The following is a 19593-nucleotide window of genomic DNA, read 5'->3' as shown; positions in this document are numbered from 1 at the left end:
ATGCATGTTGAACTAACAACGGATTTGAAGAAAGAAACCAAATCATTTCAAGACCAAAGTGCAATTTAATTTCGGTGTGGCACTGAATCCAATCTTGAACTCTCAACACCACACTATAAACGCTTCTGTTTGAAAAGCGGCGGCAGCAATCCGGTTTCTCCCAGCTGGGACCTTGCCTAGCACCCAATGGCCCCCTGGCCTAAAAGGTGTACATGTGTTGGTCAATGTTTGTGTTTTGCCGTCGATGCTCAACCCTTGTGAACAGGTTCAATATTAAGCAATTAAAAAAAATAATTATTTAACAATTTTCTCTTATTTTAGCTTCAAGTTCGTCCAAAATGTTTGAGACGAAGTAAAGAAAATGAAAAAGTTACCACTACTAAAATGTAAATACCACCACCATCCAGCGATGCGACCACAAAGGTTAACCCAAACGTGCCTACAGGTCTCCGTGCGCTAGGGTGCGTGTGGCGCGTTTCAATTCTTCAAGTGCCGTGTTCGCGTTCGGACGTAACCCGCTCTGTCGATCGTAGTGCTTTGCGCTTTTCTCACCATCCAGCCAGCTGTCCAAACTATCCCGCGTGTGTCCCGTTGTCTGCTGTCCGCCGTTCCCCCTTTCACGGCACCTCTCGTTAAACGCCCAAACAAAGCCCGCGCTCGGATTAATCAAACTCCCCGTTCGTTCGTTCGTTGTGCATCACCGAAATCATCATGTCGACGCATCGTGCACCGAAATCCGGATTCGCCGCCGAAGCTCAGCGAAAGGTGAGTGTCAGTGTGGTCGTCGTCAATTGGCTTCAACTACCCCGCTCTCCGTCCGTCGTTTCACCCTTTGACACGCACACACAGTCACAGTTGCGTGGGAGCCGCCAAGTTGCATCTGGATGCTTTCTCTCTCCCCAATCGGGGGGGGGGGGCTTGCAAGGAATTCCGTTTTGGTCAATCTGCATTTCTTCTGCTGCACAGCCCACTCGAAAATCGAAAATCGGGAAAACGAAAAGAAGATTGAGATTTCTCGCGGCACGATAATGCCCGTCCCATTCTGGCCGTGGAGATTGGTGTCGGTGCCATCGGTCACGAGCAAAAGAGAGGGACAAATATTGGGATACGCGAGGGATTGGAATGCTTCCCGGTCTGTGTGTGTGTGTGTGTTTGTGCGTGGCTGTGTGCACCACCGGTGTGCGGTTCACTCGATCCCGCCGTGACGAGTCTTTCGGTCAACCCGTTCGCCTCGAGGAGCCTTCTAGGTGTTTGTTGTTTTCCTTTCTTGTGTGGCTATGCCTTTAGCCTGGTGCTGTTGCCTTACTTGACCCGCTTTTTAACGACGCCAGAACGCGACACGTCTGATGGGGTTGCATGCACTTTGGCCGGCAGTGTGATTGTGTGTGGCACAAGCCGTTTTTGTAGTATGGGACGAATTCAATAACCTTTGGAGGACTGACTACGTGTCCGTGCCGAGTAATAATTCCGTAGATTCTGTGGAGCTTAATGTTCGAACAATCCGGTGGCCAGGGTGGTAGCGAGTGCCGGTTTTCACACGACAGGACTGGGTATCGAATCCCGTCTGGGGACCGTCTCCCCGCTAGGACTATAATCAAGTCAAGGGAGATGGACTCTTGAGGTATTGTAGAGTCAACGAAGAGGATGATTTTCTGATAAAATCACAAATTATGATGAAATGTGCCATAAGGAATTATTTGAATAATGCCTGCACATATGAAGCAATTAATCAAAACATCCGTGAAGACGTTGGTTCCTACCACGCCTTCACCATAAACGCTGGGAGCTGGGACAAAAGTTTGATTACTATCACGACACACATTTGTCCCTCCGTACAAATGGCCAGTATAAATCATATCTCAAAAAACTCTGTGACATTCAACCATAAACCCGTTTATGCTCTGCTGTATACATGAGTCTCTTCCCAAACCCCCAAAAGAGGAGCATAATTTTTGGTTTGTGTAGGTAGTCACTTCAGCAGTCGTTTAACTTCTATTTCATTCGAAAAACCCGTCGATTTTTTTCTTTCCTTCTTCCTCGATGCTCCAGACTAATGTGTTTTCCATTATGCTGATTAGCAGCAGCAGCGAGTTTGCCCGCATTTCGCGTTGCAAATGCAATTAATTCTCAATTAGCCAAGAGCATCTGCTGCAAATTTAGCGTCCACAGCGCTCACCCAACGCGAGACCATCTGTACCATCCCCCCAAAAAATGCTGCTTCATGCTGGCGAAAAGCGAAAGCCCTTAACTCTAGCTCCAACTCCAAATTATTGAGTTGTGGTATGGTGCGGTTTCATTTCAATTTCCTTTCCTTGCATCGAATTAATATGTGTGTCTTTCCGTTAGCATCGGCCGGACATGCCTCACATTTCGTACTGCTCTCCTATTACTTCCGTCGCACTCTTCCCAATATCCTACCTCCAAGTCAAGGACATGGAAGAAAGGTTAGGGCTCGAAAACTCTCCATTCTTTGTGTGGCGGAAATAAATCCGTAACACAGGCCCGCTAAACGTTAGCGAATTTCGTCAGCGTCCTGTCGTGAGGTGTGTCGCTAGGTGCCGCGCCTTTATCGTGCAAAAAGCGGGGAGAAAAAAAACTCCCGACCATCATCGTTCAAGCTGAATGCGAAAGGAAGGCATCATATTTAGCTGAGAGAAGAAAACCTAAAGAACGAAAAAGCCTGCTGAATGATGTCATCCTCACTTGATCGTTCATTGCGTGTTTGGTGCGGAGAAGCGGTTCTTCCCCGTCACGTCCGTTTCCGTGGCTGTGGTTTTGAGTTCGGCTGCAAGCCTATTCAAGCCCAAACGTTAGTAAACACGGATGTTTGGCGTCCTTGTTCCTTGTGGCACGGTCGGTAAAGGCACGCAGTTAAGAAAACATGAATCGTAATAATCGAGCGAAGAAAGAAGACTCCGCAGAAAGAAAGGGAAACGAAGAAAAAACACATCCCTTAACGCGTTCCAGGTGATTCGCGTAATATGTGTGCGTGCGTGTATTTGGTTCGGAATCGAACGCCAAATGCCTGTGTCGTGCGTGTGCCACATACAAAATGGTTCCCTTCATAAAGCAAATAATGATCCTCTTTTATTGTAACTCGTCCCATCCCCATCGGCTCTAATTCATTGGTTGCCATGGCAACCGAAGCACGCTGCCACGAAAGCGTTATTCGAACCGTTTGAAAGCATTTGAAATTTGAATTCAAAATCGCCAACGGTCAATCGTGGGTAACTCACACAGTACAGCACGCCTCTCCTCTCTTGAAGGATTGCCTCACGATATTCGATTTTGGAGATGGCTCTTAAGCGTGCACTTCACCAATCTACTAAAGTTTTGGCATAGGTGTTGGCACATGGGAACGCGGCCGCCAACACCACTGACGTCCACACTGTAGCCAACTGATGGCGTTTAAAGTTTGATGAAGTAAGGAGGGTGAAACAAAACCTAACTCTCCCCGCTGCTTGCCAGCACAGTGATTATTCCGAGGAGCGTGGGATAATATCTCAAGTGTCGCGTTCAAGGACAGTGCAAGACTTGCGAGAGGCGGCATATGACGGGGTGCGAGAAGAAAGTAATGGTGTTTCCAGATAGAATTTCTGATGACTTCCAGTGAATGAGAAGCTGACCGTATTTACTTGTGTGGATGGAAATAGCGAAAAAACCTTGACTTCGTTTGGAATAGCTCTGTAGCCACGGATGAGTTGGGGGGCCTCTGAAGCCTATGCTGGACCTTGTTACTTGACGGTGAAGATGACCGCCAACACACACACACACACACACACACACACACACACACACCGTCCGGCAAGCATGGAATAGATGTTACGCATTGTGGTCAGAGATCGCCCTTCGCCTGTGTTAACTTCCAAAGGAAGTCAAGGAAGGCTACTCTAGGAAAAAAAGGGGACACGGGCGCAAAAATAGGAAAAAAGCGTCCGTATTTTTGTAAAGCGTGCTGCTTTGTGCTACTAGCAGCAGCATCGCTAAATACTGGCCACCCGGTTCCATTAACTGCCACTCTTTCCAAGGGAAGCGGTTGTTTGTTTATTTTGCTTCTTGCGGCATGTCCAACCATTCCCCAAAAAGAGCCCATTCAGCTGCCAAACAAGCGGCACGCGATAAAAAAAGGGAAGGGATGTTAAGTGTTGGTAAAGGTTGACCGTGAATGTGGACTGCAACCACCTTGGCCACGCTTCTGCAGACACGATCATTTTGAGTTTGATAAAGTAATTCGATAAAGCAACCGAAAAACAATGTGCCTTAAGTAGTGCAGCTTGATGGGCGAGTCTCGAGAGAGCATCGTGTGCTCTGCGAGTTTGCCTCTTTCGAAAGTGATTTAAATTTGCCCCAACTTCCTGGAGCTGCACCGGAAACCGGATGATGTACAGAGCAAGAATTGAATTTAAAGCCAGATGAAGCTAGCTTGTTCCCGCGGAACACTAAACCGAAAACAATGCATTCATGCGTGACGCTCTCGGTGTGGGTGCCGTTAAGCAGCGGCGAAGAACTGATCCGGAATGCTACAATATCCAACCCCCGAAAAGCGGTTATTGTGTCTGGAAGAAGCGTTTCCCGGCCCGGGGGAGAATAGTTTATGGAGTGATATTTTTATTGCTGGAACAGTGCTTGAGCACATATGCTGCGCGCACGCGGCCCTGTGCGCGATCACTTTGGGGTTGGATCTGTCTGTTGTCGCTGATCCCGTTACACACACCGACCTTCGTAAGACGGTTTCGAGATTGTTGGATAAACTCTTATTTATTGTTTTCATAAACAAGCTGAGGACGGTTGGGATGGTTGTTGTTGCTCTGTTATCAGCCCTTTTATCGCTCTCACCCTTACACGTGAAATCTGTTTGCTACGCATCATGGTGATTCTAAGCAGTATGTACACGTGACACCCCGAGAGGTTGAATGCATTCCGTTGCATCTGGCCGAAGTGCTTTGAGTGTTGGGTGGCCGAAATCCTTCCTATCTGAATCACCCATAGATAAATCGTCAAATGTCTTCGGCATGATAAAGGCACATAAAGTCGAGATTTGCTCCTATACAAAGGGCTTATCTTAATCCACCGGTTTGCATGTGGATTAAGTGGACGCCTCCACCTTGCAAGAAAGTAGGCCATTTATGCAGAAATTGGTGAGGTCAGCCGAAATGCAGCCGGCGGAGCATCCATATCTTCAATTCGCGTCAAGCGCCCCTATCGCCCTTCCTAATCTTCGGAGTTAATCTGTGAGCATTTCTTCAAACCAGGGCGCGCACTTCGCCAAGTTCCAGTTAGAGCTCCCATTAGCACAATATTAATTACCGCGCACCCCTTTTCACTTCCCCCTTTAATGGCCACCCAAATGTAAAACCGACTTGCGGACACGGACAGTTGAGGGTTTTTGCACAACTTCCCGAATTGTGGATGCGAACCGCCTCACTCCAACGCGGCCCAGTCCAAGCTCAATCGAGCACAGGAACACTCGAAAGTACCGTTCGATAGGATATGATTAATTGCTTTCTATTCGCAGCCTTTTTTTGTGGGGCTGTTGGGGAGCTGTGGTGGCGATTTAATTATATTTCAGATCATTTTGAGCTTTCTTTCCTGTGTGCAGATTGTGGAGATAATCGACACTTCAGGTTTATACGTTATCGGGAAAATCAAATCAAGCAGGCAGACACACAGTTAGACGGGCGCCATTATCGAAAGGTCCAGGAAAAGCGGAACAGGCCCGGGTAGGAGGAAATTCAATAGTTCAATTTGTCTCCCCCCGAGTACACCTTTAATACCTTAATCCGGATCACTTTTCCTGTGTGTCGGGGGACCTATCAAAACCCTAGCCTCGTGTGTATGTGTGTAAGGGACACAAGTTTCGCCCTTAAACCTAGCGGGCCTTTCTCGAGAACTTCGATCGACTAATGGAATTTGGTGCTGGGTGATACTGATAGCGGCTATCTATTGATTGGCCCGAACAGCACGCAAACAACGCCTTGGTGCCCGCTCGTGTGCTTCTTTGCCGACGACTACTGCGATAGATAACACTCCCGTGCACCGCGTGCAAGCTGTGGTCGTTGTAGTCGTCAGGTCATGATGACGTATTTCCTGTGTGACAAAAGCCGCCGTGGAACATCTGCGGTGGTGGAACGCACACCCATTTCGATGTCGCATCAATCAACGGGTTTGTTAAGCAGAGACTTCCTTCCGCGAATCGTTACTAGGCCTCGCAGGGTTACTGACACGGTGTGTACCCTTGGGGTTTTTTTTTTATTGGAGTTGCTGTTGGATCTGGACAGGAAAGGGGATTTCGCTTCATGAGTTACAGTGAGTAACCTATCGATAAGCAAGCAGGAAATTTCGGTTGCCGAATGCGTGCTGTGATGATTCTCAGCTGTAAATTGTTTTATGCTGAGATCATTTGCGCCTGCTGAAGTCATCCATATTTTTGGGGGGCCATCAGTTGATGTGGGTCAATCAATCAAATTGATTATTTTCCATGAAGGCCCGCGCGATGCGGCGGTTCTCGACGAGCATCACGACGATGGCATCCAATTGTCCATGTAAGCCCAGACACTACACGCCATTAGCGCACGATTAGAGCACTGGCACATCCAACCCTTGCGGAGGAGACACGCACACACCCACCGAGCGCTGGAGGGTGTCTGGGTGACGGTAAATGGTGTGAATCCGTTGCAAGGTTTCGCGGTGCGTCTGATACTGAGAGAAACTGGAGTGTCACCACGACGGTGGGTTATGGGTTTCATTAGCTCGCTAAATGAACCATCGAACAACATCGAGCGGACACAAACACAAACTACAGCGGTAGATAAGCACTCGTGCATCCATGATCAGAAGCGTTCTGTTGCTGGCGTAGGAGTCCCCCGTGGTGGTTGGAGCAGATAAGCTCAGAGCGGCCATTAAACGCTTTTGGACGGTTGTTAGTAAGTTTGTTGCTGCAATCGAGCCGCCAGTGTACGTGCCTTGCAAATAAGCGCGCTTCGGAACGATCGACGAACGAGTCCCAATCAAGTGCAAGCTTCAATGGCACCACAGACGTGCAGCACAGAGTATTTCGAGCGATGAAGTCATCCCCGGCGTCGCCTATCGGCCGTGTTAAGTACGTCACTTTGAATGCACGGAACATCAAGCCTCGGGAAAATGGAATATTTGCTCACATAATAGCGGATAGCTTTATGGCCGCGCGTCATCTTTACACGACGAGATACTTGATTGAAAGCAGGGCGCACGAAAGAGGGTACACACTGTTTAAACACATTAATTTACACATATTCCTGGTATTTTACTGTGTGTTGAAACCACAAGACTGGTGGAAGAATTTTCCACTAAAACCTGTCGAGTGATAAGGTGTGTGATGGACATGTTTATCTGCAGTGAACGATTGGTTAAGAATTCTCGTCCACTTCGATAAAACGATTTTGCAGTGAATCACCTCCGAAAGTCACGTGTATGGCGTGTCGTTTTTGCGGTCTAGGCTATGTCTAGGCACCGTATGCGCTCTCCGTCTCGGCACGCTCGTTGTTTACTATCGAAGAAGATCGAGATGATCGGCTCACAATAGATCTCCAGCGTGCTCTCCAGCTCGCGAACGCTCGGTAATTTCGTTACCTTGAGCGTTTACAGTGTTGATCTTTGAAGCTACGGTTGACCCTGTGGCTCGGTTTTTTGAAAAATCTTAAGATTAATTGAACGATCGTTCACACACAAACACACACGAACAGCAAAGGTCGGAGGGGAAAAAATCACCCAAATCAAATCAAACGTAATGATTTGGCAGCTTCTCACCGATGAAGCCGATTCGCAACGCCCCGAGGAAGAAACTGTTGGAGACTTGGCCGTCATAATTTCGCGGTCTCAAGATTCCTGTTTCTATGATCTTCTCTCCTGCTCGGTCTAAGTCCGCCAAATCCGTGCTGTTGGCATTTGATAATTGTTGTCAGATCTTCTGACAGACAGGCGGACAGCGGTGTTGAGAGCTCGTGCTCGTGCTCGATTCGATTCTTGAGTCCTATTCGTGAGCCCGGCAGACAGCGTGGAATATTCGAGCTTCGGGGAGGGTAAGGGCATCCATTGCGCGTTGGGCGAAACTCGAGAATGGTTGTACCGAGGTGTGTCACCTACCGTACTTCCCATTATCACAAGCATCAAATCGTCTGATAATGGTATCACCAAGTGGGGAACCTGTTTGATGATAACCGTCTACTGTCGCCTCAACTGATTCCGATAATGATGCACATTTAATAACGGTGAGCATCAACATTTCGATTACTTACCGCACTTAACGGACGGGACCGTCGCCCAAAAGGAGAAGGTCCAGAAGCACCGAATCCGAAAGTAAAACAAGTTATTTGACCCATTTTTATGTGTTTCGCTGGAGCGTAACGGGCCCTGGTCGATCGGTAATCTTTACCAACTCCGGGGTCCCTTTCTCGATCCCTTTCCCTCCCTGTCGATCATCATCATTATCATTACCCTGGCCACCAGGAGGTTCCACCCCATCGTAGGGTCAATGGACACGACGGCTAGACGTGTACAAATCGATTCGAAAAAGTCGTGATTTTGCCACGATTTCTGAGGTGAGGCGAACACAGAACGAAACATTAGTTGGAGACCGTCGAACAAACCGGTTGTTCAAAAGGATGACAGAAAGTGGGTCGAACCGTTTTTTTGGGGGGGGAAGATTTCGTGCACAATAAGCGATACAGCTTAACAGTTTTGCAAAACTTCACCACGAGCACGGATGCATAGAGTGTCTACCAAGAGCCACTTGGAAGATGTCCGATAGGCGCATCGACTCGCTAGATGGCGCTGTATCGGGTCACTTCAACGGTCCTCGCATTTTCGATTGCACATTCGCAAATAAATCATTCGATCGAGATCGGGAGAAAGATACAACCCGCGCCCATCGACCATGTGCAGAGATATGCATCTCTGCGATTTCCATCCTGTGCACCTCTCGCGCGCGACGTCATTCAATTGTTTGATGGCGGCAATCGAAGAAAATTGAAACCGATTGCCATTTGTTTCCATTTGGCGCACCGCACAAATCACTGGGCATCATGGATGGAAGAGCGTAGATATTAATAATAATTATCGACGTGAGCTCACACGACAGAGGATTACTATGGCACGACACTTCACGAGAGGGACACAAATCATCACATGATTCGCTATTATTATGTGGTGTGGCCATAAAACGGTGATCAATAAACTGCAGCCTGCTTGTGCTTATCGGGACCTCGGTTTAGCTGAAACCACTTGACAGATACTGTGGTGCAGAAGATATGGAGGGTCCGATTTTATGGCTCATCGTTTATCTCTCTCGCCGAGTCTCCTGTGTCGGGTCGTGGAATTCGTGGGCCGGGATCAGATGGGATCGGGTAGACAGTTACGTAAGGCACTCATAATCATTAGTGATAATTAAGGGGGGAGTTGATAATGTCTCCAATTACTTGAGTCCGCTGGTGAAGCACTTGTCGTTGTTGTTGTTGAAGTGTTGAACTACAAACTTGTGCCAATGTGCCAACTTTCTAGCTATTAGAGAGCGACTGTAGGTGCATCCTGTTCAAACGCACCTTAGCTCGTAAATCACCGAAGAAAGATTTCCTTTTAATTTACTCGCCGTACGCCGATCCTCCCTGTACCTGAGAGCGTGAAAGATGATCTTCAGGAGTTCGGATATCACGGGGTCGGTTTCTTTGGAACGTTGGAGCGATGGTGTGTGGTTTTACTGGTTTTTCCATATGCTACCGTGTACACCAACAAGCTGGCGTAGGCACTAGTAGCACCCAAGGGCTCATGGCAGCAAAAACATAATGTCCATATATGATGATGAATCGAATTTGCAAGTCGCGAGGTGTTGGCACAATAACCTTCTACACTCCGAGAACTCTGACGATCGGGTGGCGTACACCCGGCGTAGAATTGCTGACTAAACGCACCGAACACCCGAAAAGGTTGTCCCATTCGGAATGACCTGGATCGTGGCAAAACGGTTAGTTAACTCGGTCAGACGAGCACGGAGGCAGGCCGCTATTTCTACCGAGCGGGGGGGTGTCCATATTTGAATGCAAAGTTTTCAACACACTGCTCTGCTCGGTGGGGTTGACGGAAGGAGCATAAAAAGCATCGAGCAGGCAGGCGATTCAGGGGCCTTTTTTGGGGGCGATAGTCAGCCACCAACACACCATCTGTTTACGGGACTAGAATATTCTTGCAGCTAAAAGTGATCATCGGATCGGTCGTTTGGTAGCAGCTCATAATTTCCACCATCAAAAAGGGCAACGCAACTCTGCACTCCCTTCTTTTCATAGGAAAGCAGGTCACATTCCGCAACGCACTATGCCCAAAACGTTCCCGACTTCCCGAGGCTAGATGAGTAACGGGCTAAACGTTTGCTTATCCGATTGCACCATCGGAGTCGACGATTTTGGGGAATGCGTTAGGTCACTTCCGAATCGTGCCGATGACAGTTCGCGTGAGGGGTAAGGTATCTGTTGCGTTAAGAATTGGTGAGCTATTACTCACCACCTTGTGGATGGTTGAGGCGTAGGCATTGGCGAAATATTTTAATAACCCTCGCGCCACCGCACGTCCTTCAGCGAGCTGTCAAAAATGGCATTTCTGTCGGTGGAGCCACGCCAACCTTGGCCTGCCTGCGGACTTGGATTAGCCCCCGAGGTACCTGCTTTATAGGACCGATTCTCGTTCGATTCTCGCTCGCATGGCCATATTTAGGCAGGGCAAGGAAAGCCGGCCACCAAGCCTGGACTAGACGCAAGCCGATCTTCTTCTCGGCTGTGTCGCCTGACGTTCGACGTTCGACGTCCGGTCCTGTGAGTCACGAGGAAAAGACTAACCACCTAACGGGTCACAACCCCTTGTAAGCAGTGGCTTAACCTTCCGTCCAATTTCTGGAAGATTCCGGTTCACGTTTGCGACTTTGCCCGGGTGTGTGTACTTTCGGTTTTATCATCCCTCCATTGCCCGGGCATTACGGTGTACGGGTGGAACAGGTTTTTCTCTACCCAGCCAGACGCACACAGACACATACGGCCGGTGTATTACCGGCGGAAGGCCAGACCCCGGGCCCCGAGAGGAGACCTCGGGTTTGAAACGAGTTCTGTGTACCGCACACCACCATTGGGTCGATTTTTAAATCCAAATATGGAAGAATCTTTAAACGGCACGGCCATGTCAATGTTGTTGCAGCGCTTCGTCCGGGCGCTCGGGTTGGAGAGTTGAATTACCGAAGGTTATACCTGCGCCTCTGAGTTGGCGCTGAAGCTGAAGCTTTCTTTGGAGGGCGATGAAGGTGCGATCATTTCTTCGGATACGTCCGTCACCCGATTACCTCATCTAATCATTATGCAAAGACACATGCCAAGCAGTAGCTCCGAATTCCCTCTTATTCTGGAGATGAGGATTCAGTGCACGTCCCACGCTCCCACACAATTACCATACGGCGATCAGCGTGCCCTCTCGCTCTCTCTCTCCACGCACCTTGGACAATTAGCAATGAAAGTGTTGTGTCCAGACACTCTCCAGCCAAAGCAACTGCTCGCTCGTTAACCATTTTCGGGATGGAGAGTGTCCCCGTGGTGGCCGTGGCTAGCAGCGGTAGAAGCAGTTGCCGTCGCAGTAGGCTCATCTAAAACGTTTACCTAAAAAGGGTACGAACGAACCGAGCGGGACAGATTTCTTTATTTCTTGTTTTGTTTTAGTCGCCTGATCGGATCTCCGACATGCCCCGACGTATAAGGCGATACAACAAGTACCTCCAGCTCGCCGGTCACTTGAGACTTTGAAGGCTCGCGATTAATCATCACCCCTTGCACGAGCTCCCCTAGCAGTGTCCGGATGGTTTCTTTTGGAGTGGAAAACTCGCCGCTCGCGTGTGTGTTTTATGGAAATTTCGAAAACATTTGTCGTCGATCGAGTGTGTCGAGCTTGGTTGACGCTGCTAATTGCTGGAATTAATTAGCGCCCGGCTGTACCAGATCGCTCAATCCCTGATCTGATCATGGGCAGGAGAAATCCAAACGAACTTCACTGCGAAGCGTGATTGCGCTCGTCCCCATCGGAAGTCTATTTGGTGTGGTGCAATTAAGGCATTTGCATGCCGATTTTATGCGAATTTTGCTTTCGCTTTCAATAGAGGAGATAGCATCGTTGGACGCGAAAAAGGTGTATCACAAAGGCCTGATGGGAGGGGTTACAATGCAGCAAGCTCTAGCTGTTGGTTGCGAGGGATTTGCGTCGCAAAGTGTGTTTGTTTAACAACGGCAATCCCTTGTAGAGACCGTGTTTGATTGAGCTAGATAGGGTACAGAGACCTTCAGAATGGTCACTCAATTAAACAAGTGCACACATGATCAGTGATGCCAGCCAGACTCGTCATAATGAGCCTTGTTGTAAATCACATATGCGCAAAGGAATCCATTTCTGCCTTTTTTGTTGAGGCGTGTGCAATAACACCACACAGTACACGTCCTTCGCGACCGCGAGTACCTTGAGGCTCGTCGGCCCGCTTTAATAGGCCCACCTGTGCCATTATACGGCCTGTAACAGGGAGAGAGAGAGAGAGAGTCATGGGAAACAGGAGAAGAGATCGGTCAAGGATTCACACTCACATTTCCGCGTTGCTTCTCTCTTCCCCCTTTCAGATCAACTCAAAGTACAGCGAGGAGCTGGCCGCCGAATGTCTCGAATGGATCAAGGAGGTAACCGGCGAGCCGATCAACACGTCCGGCGATATGGACAACTTCTTCGAGGTGCTGAAGGACGGCACCGTCCTGTGCACGCTGGCGAACGCGATCGAGGCCGGCACGGTGAAGAAGGTCAACACGAGCAAGATGGCGTTCAAGTGCATGGAGAACATCTCCGCGTTCCTGGAGGCGGCCAAGAAGTTTGGCGTACCGCCGCAGGAAACCTTCCAGAGTGTGGATCTGTGGGAGCGCCAGAATCTCAACTCGGTCGTCATCTGCATCCAGTCGCTCGGTCGTAAGGCGGGCAAGTACGGCAAACCGTCGATCGGACCGAAGGAGGCGGACAAGAACGAGCGTCAGTTTAGTGACGAGCAGCTGCGGGCGGGCCAGACCGTGATCTCGTTGCAGTACGGCTCGAACAAGGGAGCTACCCAGAGCGGCATCAACTTTGGCAACACCAGACACATGTAAGCGTGCGCCGGTGCGACGGGACCACGCGTGTTTCCTAGCTTTTTAAGAACTCAGTAAGAGCGGAACGCGGAAGAGAGAGAGAGAGAGAGAGAGAGAGAGAGAGAGAGAGAGAGAGTAGTGTAAGCAGCAGCATGTGTAGCAATCCGCCAGCCGTCGCCAACAATAACACAGTACTCTAATGGTGCATACACGACCCGCGAAAAGCCGATCACGAAATTTGACAGCCAGAAAGTGCATTTTGCCGTAGAAGAGGAGGACCCAACACAACTTCGAGACTAACGTACCTTTTTACACGATTCGAAATCACACGATAGCGCCTTAGAAATCGAAGACTTTAACCCTTCTGTCTTATGTAGAGAGATGTAGTTAGATGTTTCCTGATTGGAAGGCGACACACACGTGCTGCGTAGCGTATTTACCATTTGGCCGTGTGTAGTAGTGGCAGACTTCCAGCAGGATATTTTTACCTTACCGGGGGAAGGTATGTTGCAAACTCCATATAGTCAAACGTTATAGCATTCCAAACACCACGACCCGCGCGGGGCGCTGTTTAGGACGCCTTTCCGGGTGCGGCAACGACACCAGAAACATTGCAATTATAGGCCACTGTTATACACATTCCGTAGCGAGTTTAGACAAGTTGATACCAGACACACAATCCAATGCAGGTTAGCCACATGTTTAGCCTTTAAGCATATTGTTAGCGGGAATCGCCGTTAGGACAGGAGAGACACAGCCAACACTCCATTAACGGAAGGAAGGCATTATACCCACAGACCCAGACCCAAACCCTTACTGTGCTCGGTAGAAAGCCGTTTGCCATTCTTCGGGGGACAAAGTCGAGGATTTCGGTATGACCGACACACAGAACGAACAAAATGGTGCAACCAGATCCAACCAAGCTTTGGGCTTCCGGCGTGCGCCGTACGCAACTCGCGCCACTCTAAAGTGGAGCGGAGAAATTGTGCGTACGGCATTCGTTTTTCTTTTTTTTTTTATTTGCTTTGCTCCTTTTGCATCGCTAAACTGAGCATTGATTTGCTGCAATGCGTGCTATATTTCGTGTTTTGTTTTTGTTTTCTGTTTTTGTCTTCTGAGATCATTTACCAACACGCACCAACACGCAACGCGATGGTCGTAAATTATTGACAGTATAAGCATAAAATATGTACGTGTTTTGTTTAATGTGTAATTTGTAAAACGGATAAGTTATTGCCCTAATAAAAATCGGAACCTTAAGGACACTTTACTTGATTTGGGTCTGTTTGTGTTGAATTTTCCACGCGAATGTAGCAAAATAACGTGTAGTAACGCTTCGATCGCCCTGCGCTGCATCAAAGCAGGCATGGCAATTGCATACCTCGCAGGCGCACACAAGCGAGGAAAACGTTGCCCCTAAAAGTATGCCATTTTCTGCTATGCTAGTTACACGGAAACGCACACATTGCATAGCTTTGCACCAGGCAGCTGGTATCGGGCGCGCTACCTCTTCCGTGGATGCTCTCTTGGTATCAGGGATGATGCAACCGGTTCGCAGTCTGTGAGATTTTCGCGTTATTCGGGGAGTCGCCGTTCCCGGAGCATGATCGCGGCGAATTTCTTTCTCGACGGTCGGTCACAAAATAAAAACCGTTGCTGCTGTTTGTTAAATAGGAGTTTTTATTGATTTCTCATATACCTCGGGTTGGGTTGTAAAGCATTTTACTTACAAGCGATTATATGGTTCCCCTATTGATTTTTCGACTTTCTCTCCTCCGTCTAACATTCCTCCAAACCGCGCATTCCTCGCACAGTACTTTCACAGCATTCAAATTCAAATTTCCCCTCTTCGCTATTCTCTCCCACACATGCCCGTTTGCCATATAATATAAGAACAATCTCTGTTTAAGTAGTTGTAGGTGTAGGTATGCCGCCTGGAGATATAGAGCGCAGATTATTTGATCGATTATTGATTTGAGATAACGCGTTCATTAAGCAATTTATTAACTCACACACAGGGTTTCGGGGACAAGGTTTCGGACTGTTATAGTGTCACAATTTCCAAAAATTGCACAACTTTCGTGCGTGTTATGTGTGTGAAAATCTGGGCTTGTGTCAGGGTGTTTCACGCACGAGAAGCGGACTTCAATCTGGTAACTTTGCTCTTTTGATTGTACAACTGGTCACAACATAAAGGAGGCAGTTTTAGAAAAGTGTAAAACAAAATAATCAAAAAATAAAATTATAATAAGAAAACACAAAAGAAAACAAAACAAAACACAAAACAATCAATGTTACTATTCTTCTGGTTTTATTGCAAAAAAGAATAAGATAAAGAGAAGAACGAAATGAAAAAAAAACGCATTATCATTTGGAAAACATCATACAGTTGAATAATTTAACTCTTCCTTTCTCTTTTTCCTTATCTCTCTCTCTCTCTCTCTCTCTCTCTCTCTCTCTCTCTCTTTCACGTTTTCTCGTGTGTCGTGCTTCTTCTTCCTGCTGCTACTGTTATATTATCCTATTTAACATTCTTTTTCACGTGTTTTTTTTTTTCTCACCTACCATTTATCAGCTCCGTTCTGTTTTACGTGACTTTTGCTTAACGTGCTGGCGCTGTTTTGTTGTTGTTAAAAGAAAGAAGAAGGAAGAAAACTCCGTCTTTGCTGCACCACCACACGCACACACTCGCGCTCCTTTACTCTGAAAGCCAGAGTTAAAAAGAGCGGAGAGACAGAGAGAATCAAAGTCCTCTCTTGGTGGTAGTGGTGGTAGTGGTGGTGATGGTGGTACACATAAATTAACACATTTACTCGTAGTATTAGTTTTAAACTAGACCGTATGCTTGCGGTGTGTGGGTAGTGTGAACTGTGTGCACCGTCGCCATCGTTACAGGCAACTTTTTGTGAATGTATTGGGTTATGTCTTCCTCTGCCTGTGCTCTGCGCGCGTGTGTAAGTGTGTTTGCCAAAATACACCACCACAACACCACCTTCACAATTTGTGTGTGTTTTTGTTGTTTCAGTGTGTGTGTGTGTGTTTTTTATACATCATAATTTAACAGTATTAGAATACTAGGATTATCTCACGTTCTCTCTCTCTCTCTCTCTCTCTCACACATTCCAAAAACCGGCCAACAAATACACCACCGCACAACGCGCATTCCCATTCGTTCCGCTTCCTAAATAAATCAATCCGCAGCACTTTAAGCCCTCATTTCCTTGTATGTGTGTGTGTGTGTGTGTGTGACGTCGTGAGTGTTTTATACGTGCGCAATAGCAAGTTCTATGCCAAGCCGAGAACAAAGCTGCGTGTATATGTATGTGTGTGTGTGTGAGTGTGTTACTAGTATAACTACCGGTCATCCGCCTCACCATGTGATCCTGGAACTGCGCTTGTGTACGTGTGTGCGGTTTGAATAGTTATTAATCAATAATCAATGAAAACGGTATAGATAGGTAGTAGAGCGTGGCCTCCTTAGAGATGATGTCCTGCTCTACACAAGCGCTATCTCTTTTTTTACAGCTCCTATCAATCCTAGCACCGGACGATGGGAGATTTAGCAAACCGTTTGTGTTTTTTTCCTCTCCTCTCCAATTTGATTAGCTCGTTTAGTAGTTTTGCGAAAGCACATTTGATGTCCTGTCCATTATTCTATCTCCGCTGCACGGCTGTTGTTAATGTTTCCCCGGTTTCCTCCTCCTCCCAAGTATGTTTTAATTCTTCCAAGAATGTACTCATGTTAAAGTCTTTTGTAACGTTTGAATGTTATGCTTTTATTTTGCCTTTTGCACATGTTTTGCAGTTCAAATCACTAACACCTATACGTCTCCAATCGATTCACGTTCGATTCGAGTTACACACATACATACTCTCTCCTATACACACACACTTGTTGTAGTTGTAGCACTTGTAGCATAAAAATTAATATAGAAGGCGCGTAAGGTAAGAAAAGACGGGTTAAGACTATGAATCCGCTCTAGCAGATGAATGTGCTTGGGAGGTGCGGGCTTGTGAGCACACCACCACCACACCATCACCAGCGACAAACAAAATAACCGGAAGTCGTCTAACGGATCTAATACACATACACCCGCGGTTGTACAATAAATTATAATACACAATTACTGTTTTTCTTGCTCTTTTTTGATGGGAGGGGGAGGGCTGAGTTACTATAGTTTGCACATTTCAACGGAAATGGAACATACGCACACGCAAGGTAAGTTGGTTGAACGTTTAAAAGACACCAAAAACGGCTTGCTAAAACCATTCGCTAAGGCGCACAGGAAAAGAGAACTACCCCATGTACCCATTCTTTGCTATTGCCAACGTGGTTGGTTGGGTGCCAAGAACAACCGAAATGAATGTCTCTACGAAACACAAGTAACCGTGGTAAAAGGGAGGTACACTTTACACAGATTAACACAACTGTATATAGGTTATGTGTATGCGGGATAAGAAATATAACCCTATTGCACCAGCTTTCACTTAGCTGCTAACAACTAGCGGAGAGTAGCAGGAGGACGCGCCCTTCCATGCCGGCGATTTTTCTCCGTCAGTCAGTTGTTTGTTCTACCTGCCGGCCTTTCACACTCTGATTTTGATTTCTGTGTTTTCTCTTCTAATAACCTTCGTTTCCTACCTATCCTACAGCGAAACCTAGAGTGTCGTGACGGTAAGCTTTCCCCAATCGTTCGCCTGTTTCGCGCCATATATTAGCTATGTTTGACTATTTGGTAAAACACAGTTGCACATTTCGAACGACCGTTTAAGCCGGTAAGTGTTCACACACACACGCACACACGCACACACATCCTTCGCGTATAGAGAGGGGCGCCGATGCTGCTGCTGCTTTATCCAGACGATCGAGCGCTCGTACTACTGCAACTACTGCATCTTGCTGGTGCCGGATCGGTGCCACGGATCAATACAATGATTTCATGTTTTACTTCTTTCCCCGTTTTTCCTACACACCTTTTACTCGTTCACAAGAGCGACAAGTCTGGAAATGGGTTGGAAATAGAGAGAAAAAAAGGTGTATTTTAGTCATTTGCTCCTTAACTCTTGTAGCAGAAAATACACAAAACAGAAGGGGGGAAAAGCTAATCCAAAAACGCGTGCAAAAATCGACGAAGAAAATTTTCGACAACCAAAGGAAAGAGGAATAAAAAAGTAGCAAACACAGTTTGACACAAACACATCACAAACGACATCCATATTAGAGGTGGCTCCTCGCTCAATCAACCCTTCCCTTGCGACGTTATCATACAGATGGACACACTTCCGATGGGTGTTGTTAGGAACCATCCTTTCCAACCGTCATTTAGAGACATTCCAAACCGATATCTACTGACCAGTGAGCGTTACGATTCGAACCGATGACCTAGATCAGATGAAGCTGTTACGGAGTTATTCCAGAGTGTTTGTCGCCTCTTCACCGCCGCAATCCAACCATAAATAACATCCAAAGTGTGTGACTAACAGTGATAGTGTGAGGGTGACGAACCACTTCCACGATCTGGGATGAATGCTCCGGACGATCGGTGAACATTTGCAACTAGCTTCAGTATGACGCGCACGTGGGGGTTCGTGTGAGGTGAGCCAATTGACAAATTGCGTGATGTGTGTGATGTAGACATTAGAGAAAAACAATAATACATTATCAAATGTACTAGCACAAACAATACAGTTTGAAAACATAAATTTAAATACAATTGCTGTCAACTTAAGCTGGACACCTTAAACCCCAACCCATTAATTAAATTTCGAATTTAAGTTGCCCAACATACATCCAGATGGAACAAGCCTTGAGAAGGCCTAGAGTCCACAACAAGACCATTGCGATGATGAAGCCCTTTTGATGCGACGACTAGGAGATGTCTGATAGTACCCTTCGACGGTGATCTCGTCTTGGTAGATGAGGTCCTTTCGATTACAAAATCTCTTGACTCTCCTGTGGAGGTCTTCAAACATGTTCCCATTGTCACCATTTTCTCCAGAGCTGCCAGAGGTGTACTAGCCCTTGATGGATGAGCTCCAAATCGTTGTAAATCCCATAAAGAAGCCTTAGGGAAAAATTTCTAGGTGTCCCATTTCAGCCAATAGCAATTGTATTCTCTACGTAACGTAAAATAAAACCAACGAAATCAACTACAAAAAAAATACTTTTACTAGCCCACAATGAACGGAGATCGAATGAAGCGAAGACGAAAAATGTACTTCCAAACGACTAAAGCCGCCACAACAATACTAAACACACTGGTGCGAATGTGCAATAACGAACAAAAGACAAACACACACACACACATAGACAAAGGTGAATCAAAAATCTGCCGTGAGCGTAACCAAGTGCCAGAGTGCAGACAGATCGAGAAAGAAGAGGCCGTGTGCCATAGACTACTCGAGAGGTGGAAGAGTTGTACGGCTCGAGCCCAGC

At 47.2% G+C, this 19593-nt stretch overlaps 2 protein-coding genes across 37 annotated transcripts in view; one reads left to right on the top strand and one right to left on the bottom strand.

Annotated features, from left to right (window-relative positions):
- Positions 1 to 472: 472 nt before the first annotated feature.
- Positions 473 to 14427, top strand: LOC118507627 (myophilin). The gene is made up of 2 exons (XM_036046348.1): positions 473 to 765; positions 12666 to 14427. The coding sequence occupies exons 1-2, from the start codon at positions 712 to 714 to the stop codon at positions 13176 to 13178; spliced, it is 567 nt and encodes a 188-aa protein (XP_035902241.1). The 5' UTR covers positions 473 to 711; the 3' UTR covers positions 13179 to 14427.
- Positions 14428 to 15445: 1018 nt separating this feature from the next.
- The window catches only part of LOC118507611 (capping protein inhibiting regulator of actin dynamics), a 96675-nt gene continuing 92527 nt past the window's right edge, over positions 15446 to 19593 (bottom strand). For 35 of the 36 annotated variants that reach the window (XR_004905677.1, XM_036046308.1, XM_036046314.1 and 32 more), the window contains one exon: positions 15446 to 18159. Coding sequence is in view for 34 of the 36 variants with exons in the window: in XM_036046322.1 (XP_035902215.1) it covers positions 18135 to 18159 (25 nt within the window). In the remaining 2 variants the exon portion in view is untranslated. The remainder of the gene's footprint in view (positions 18160 to 19593) is intronic. The other variant, XR_004905678.1, reaches the window with a different exon arrangement.

Source organism: Anopheles stephensi, chromosome 2 (genome assembly GCF_013141755.1).
Source record: "Anopheles stephensi strain Indian chromosome 2, UCI_ANSTEP_V1.0, whole genome shotgun sequence".
Lineage (NCBI taxonomy): Eukaryota > Metazoa > Arthropoda > Insecta > Diptera > Culicidae > Anopheles > Anopheles stephensi.
Note: the sequence above shows the minus strand (reverse complement) of the source record. Positions and strands in the feature narration are given on the sequence as shown.

Excerpts from the sequence above, each read along its gene's own strand:
- LOC118507627 (XM_036046348.1), top strand. The coding sequence starts at position 712 with ATGTCGACGCATCGTGCACCGAAATCCGGATTCGCCGCCGAAGCTCAG. Across the intron at positions 766-12,665 it reads CCGCCGAAGCTCAGCGAAAG|ATCAACTCAAAGTACAGCGA; the intron begins GTGAGTGTCAGT and ends TCCCCCTTTCAG.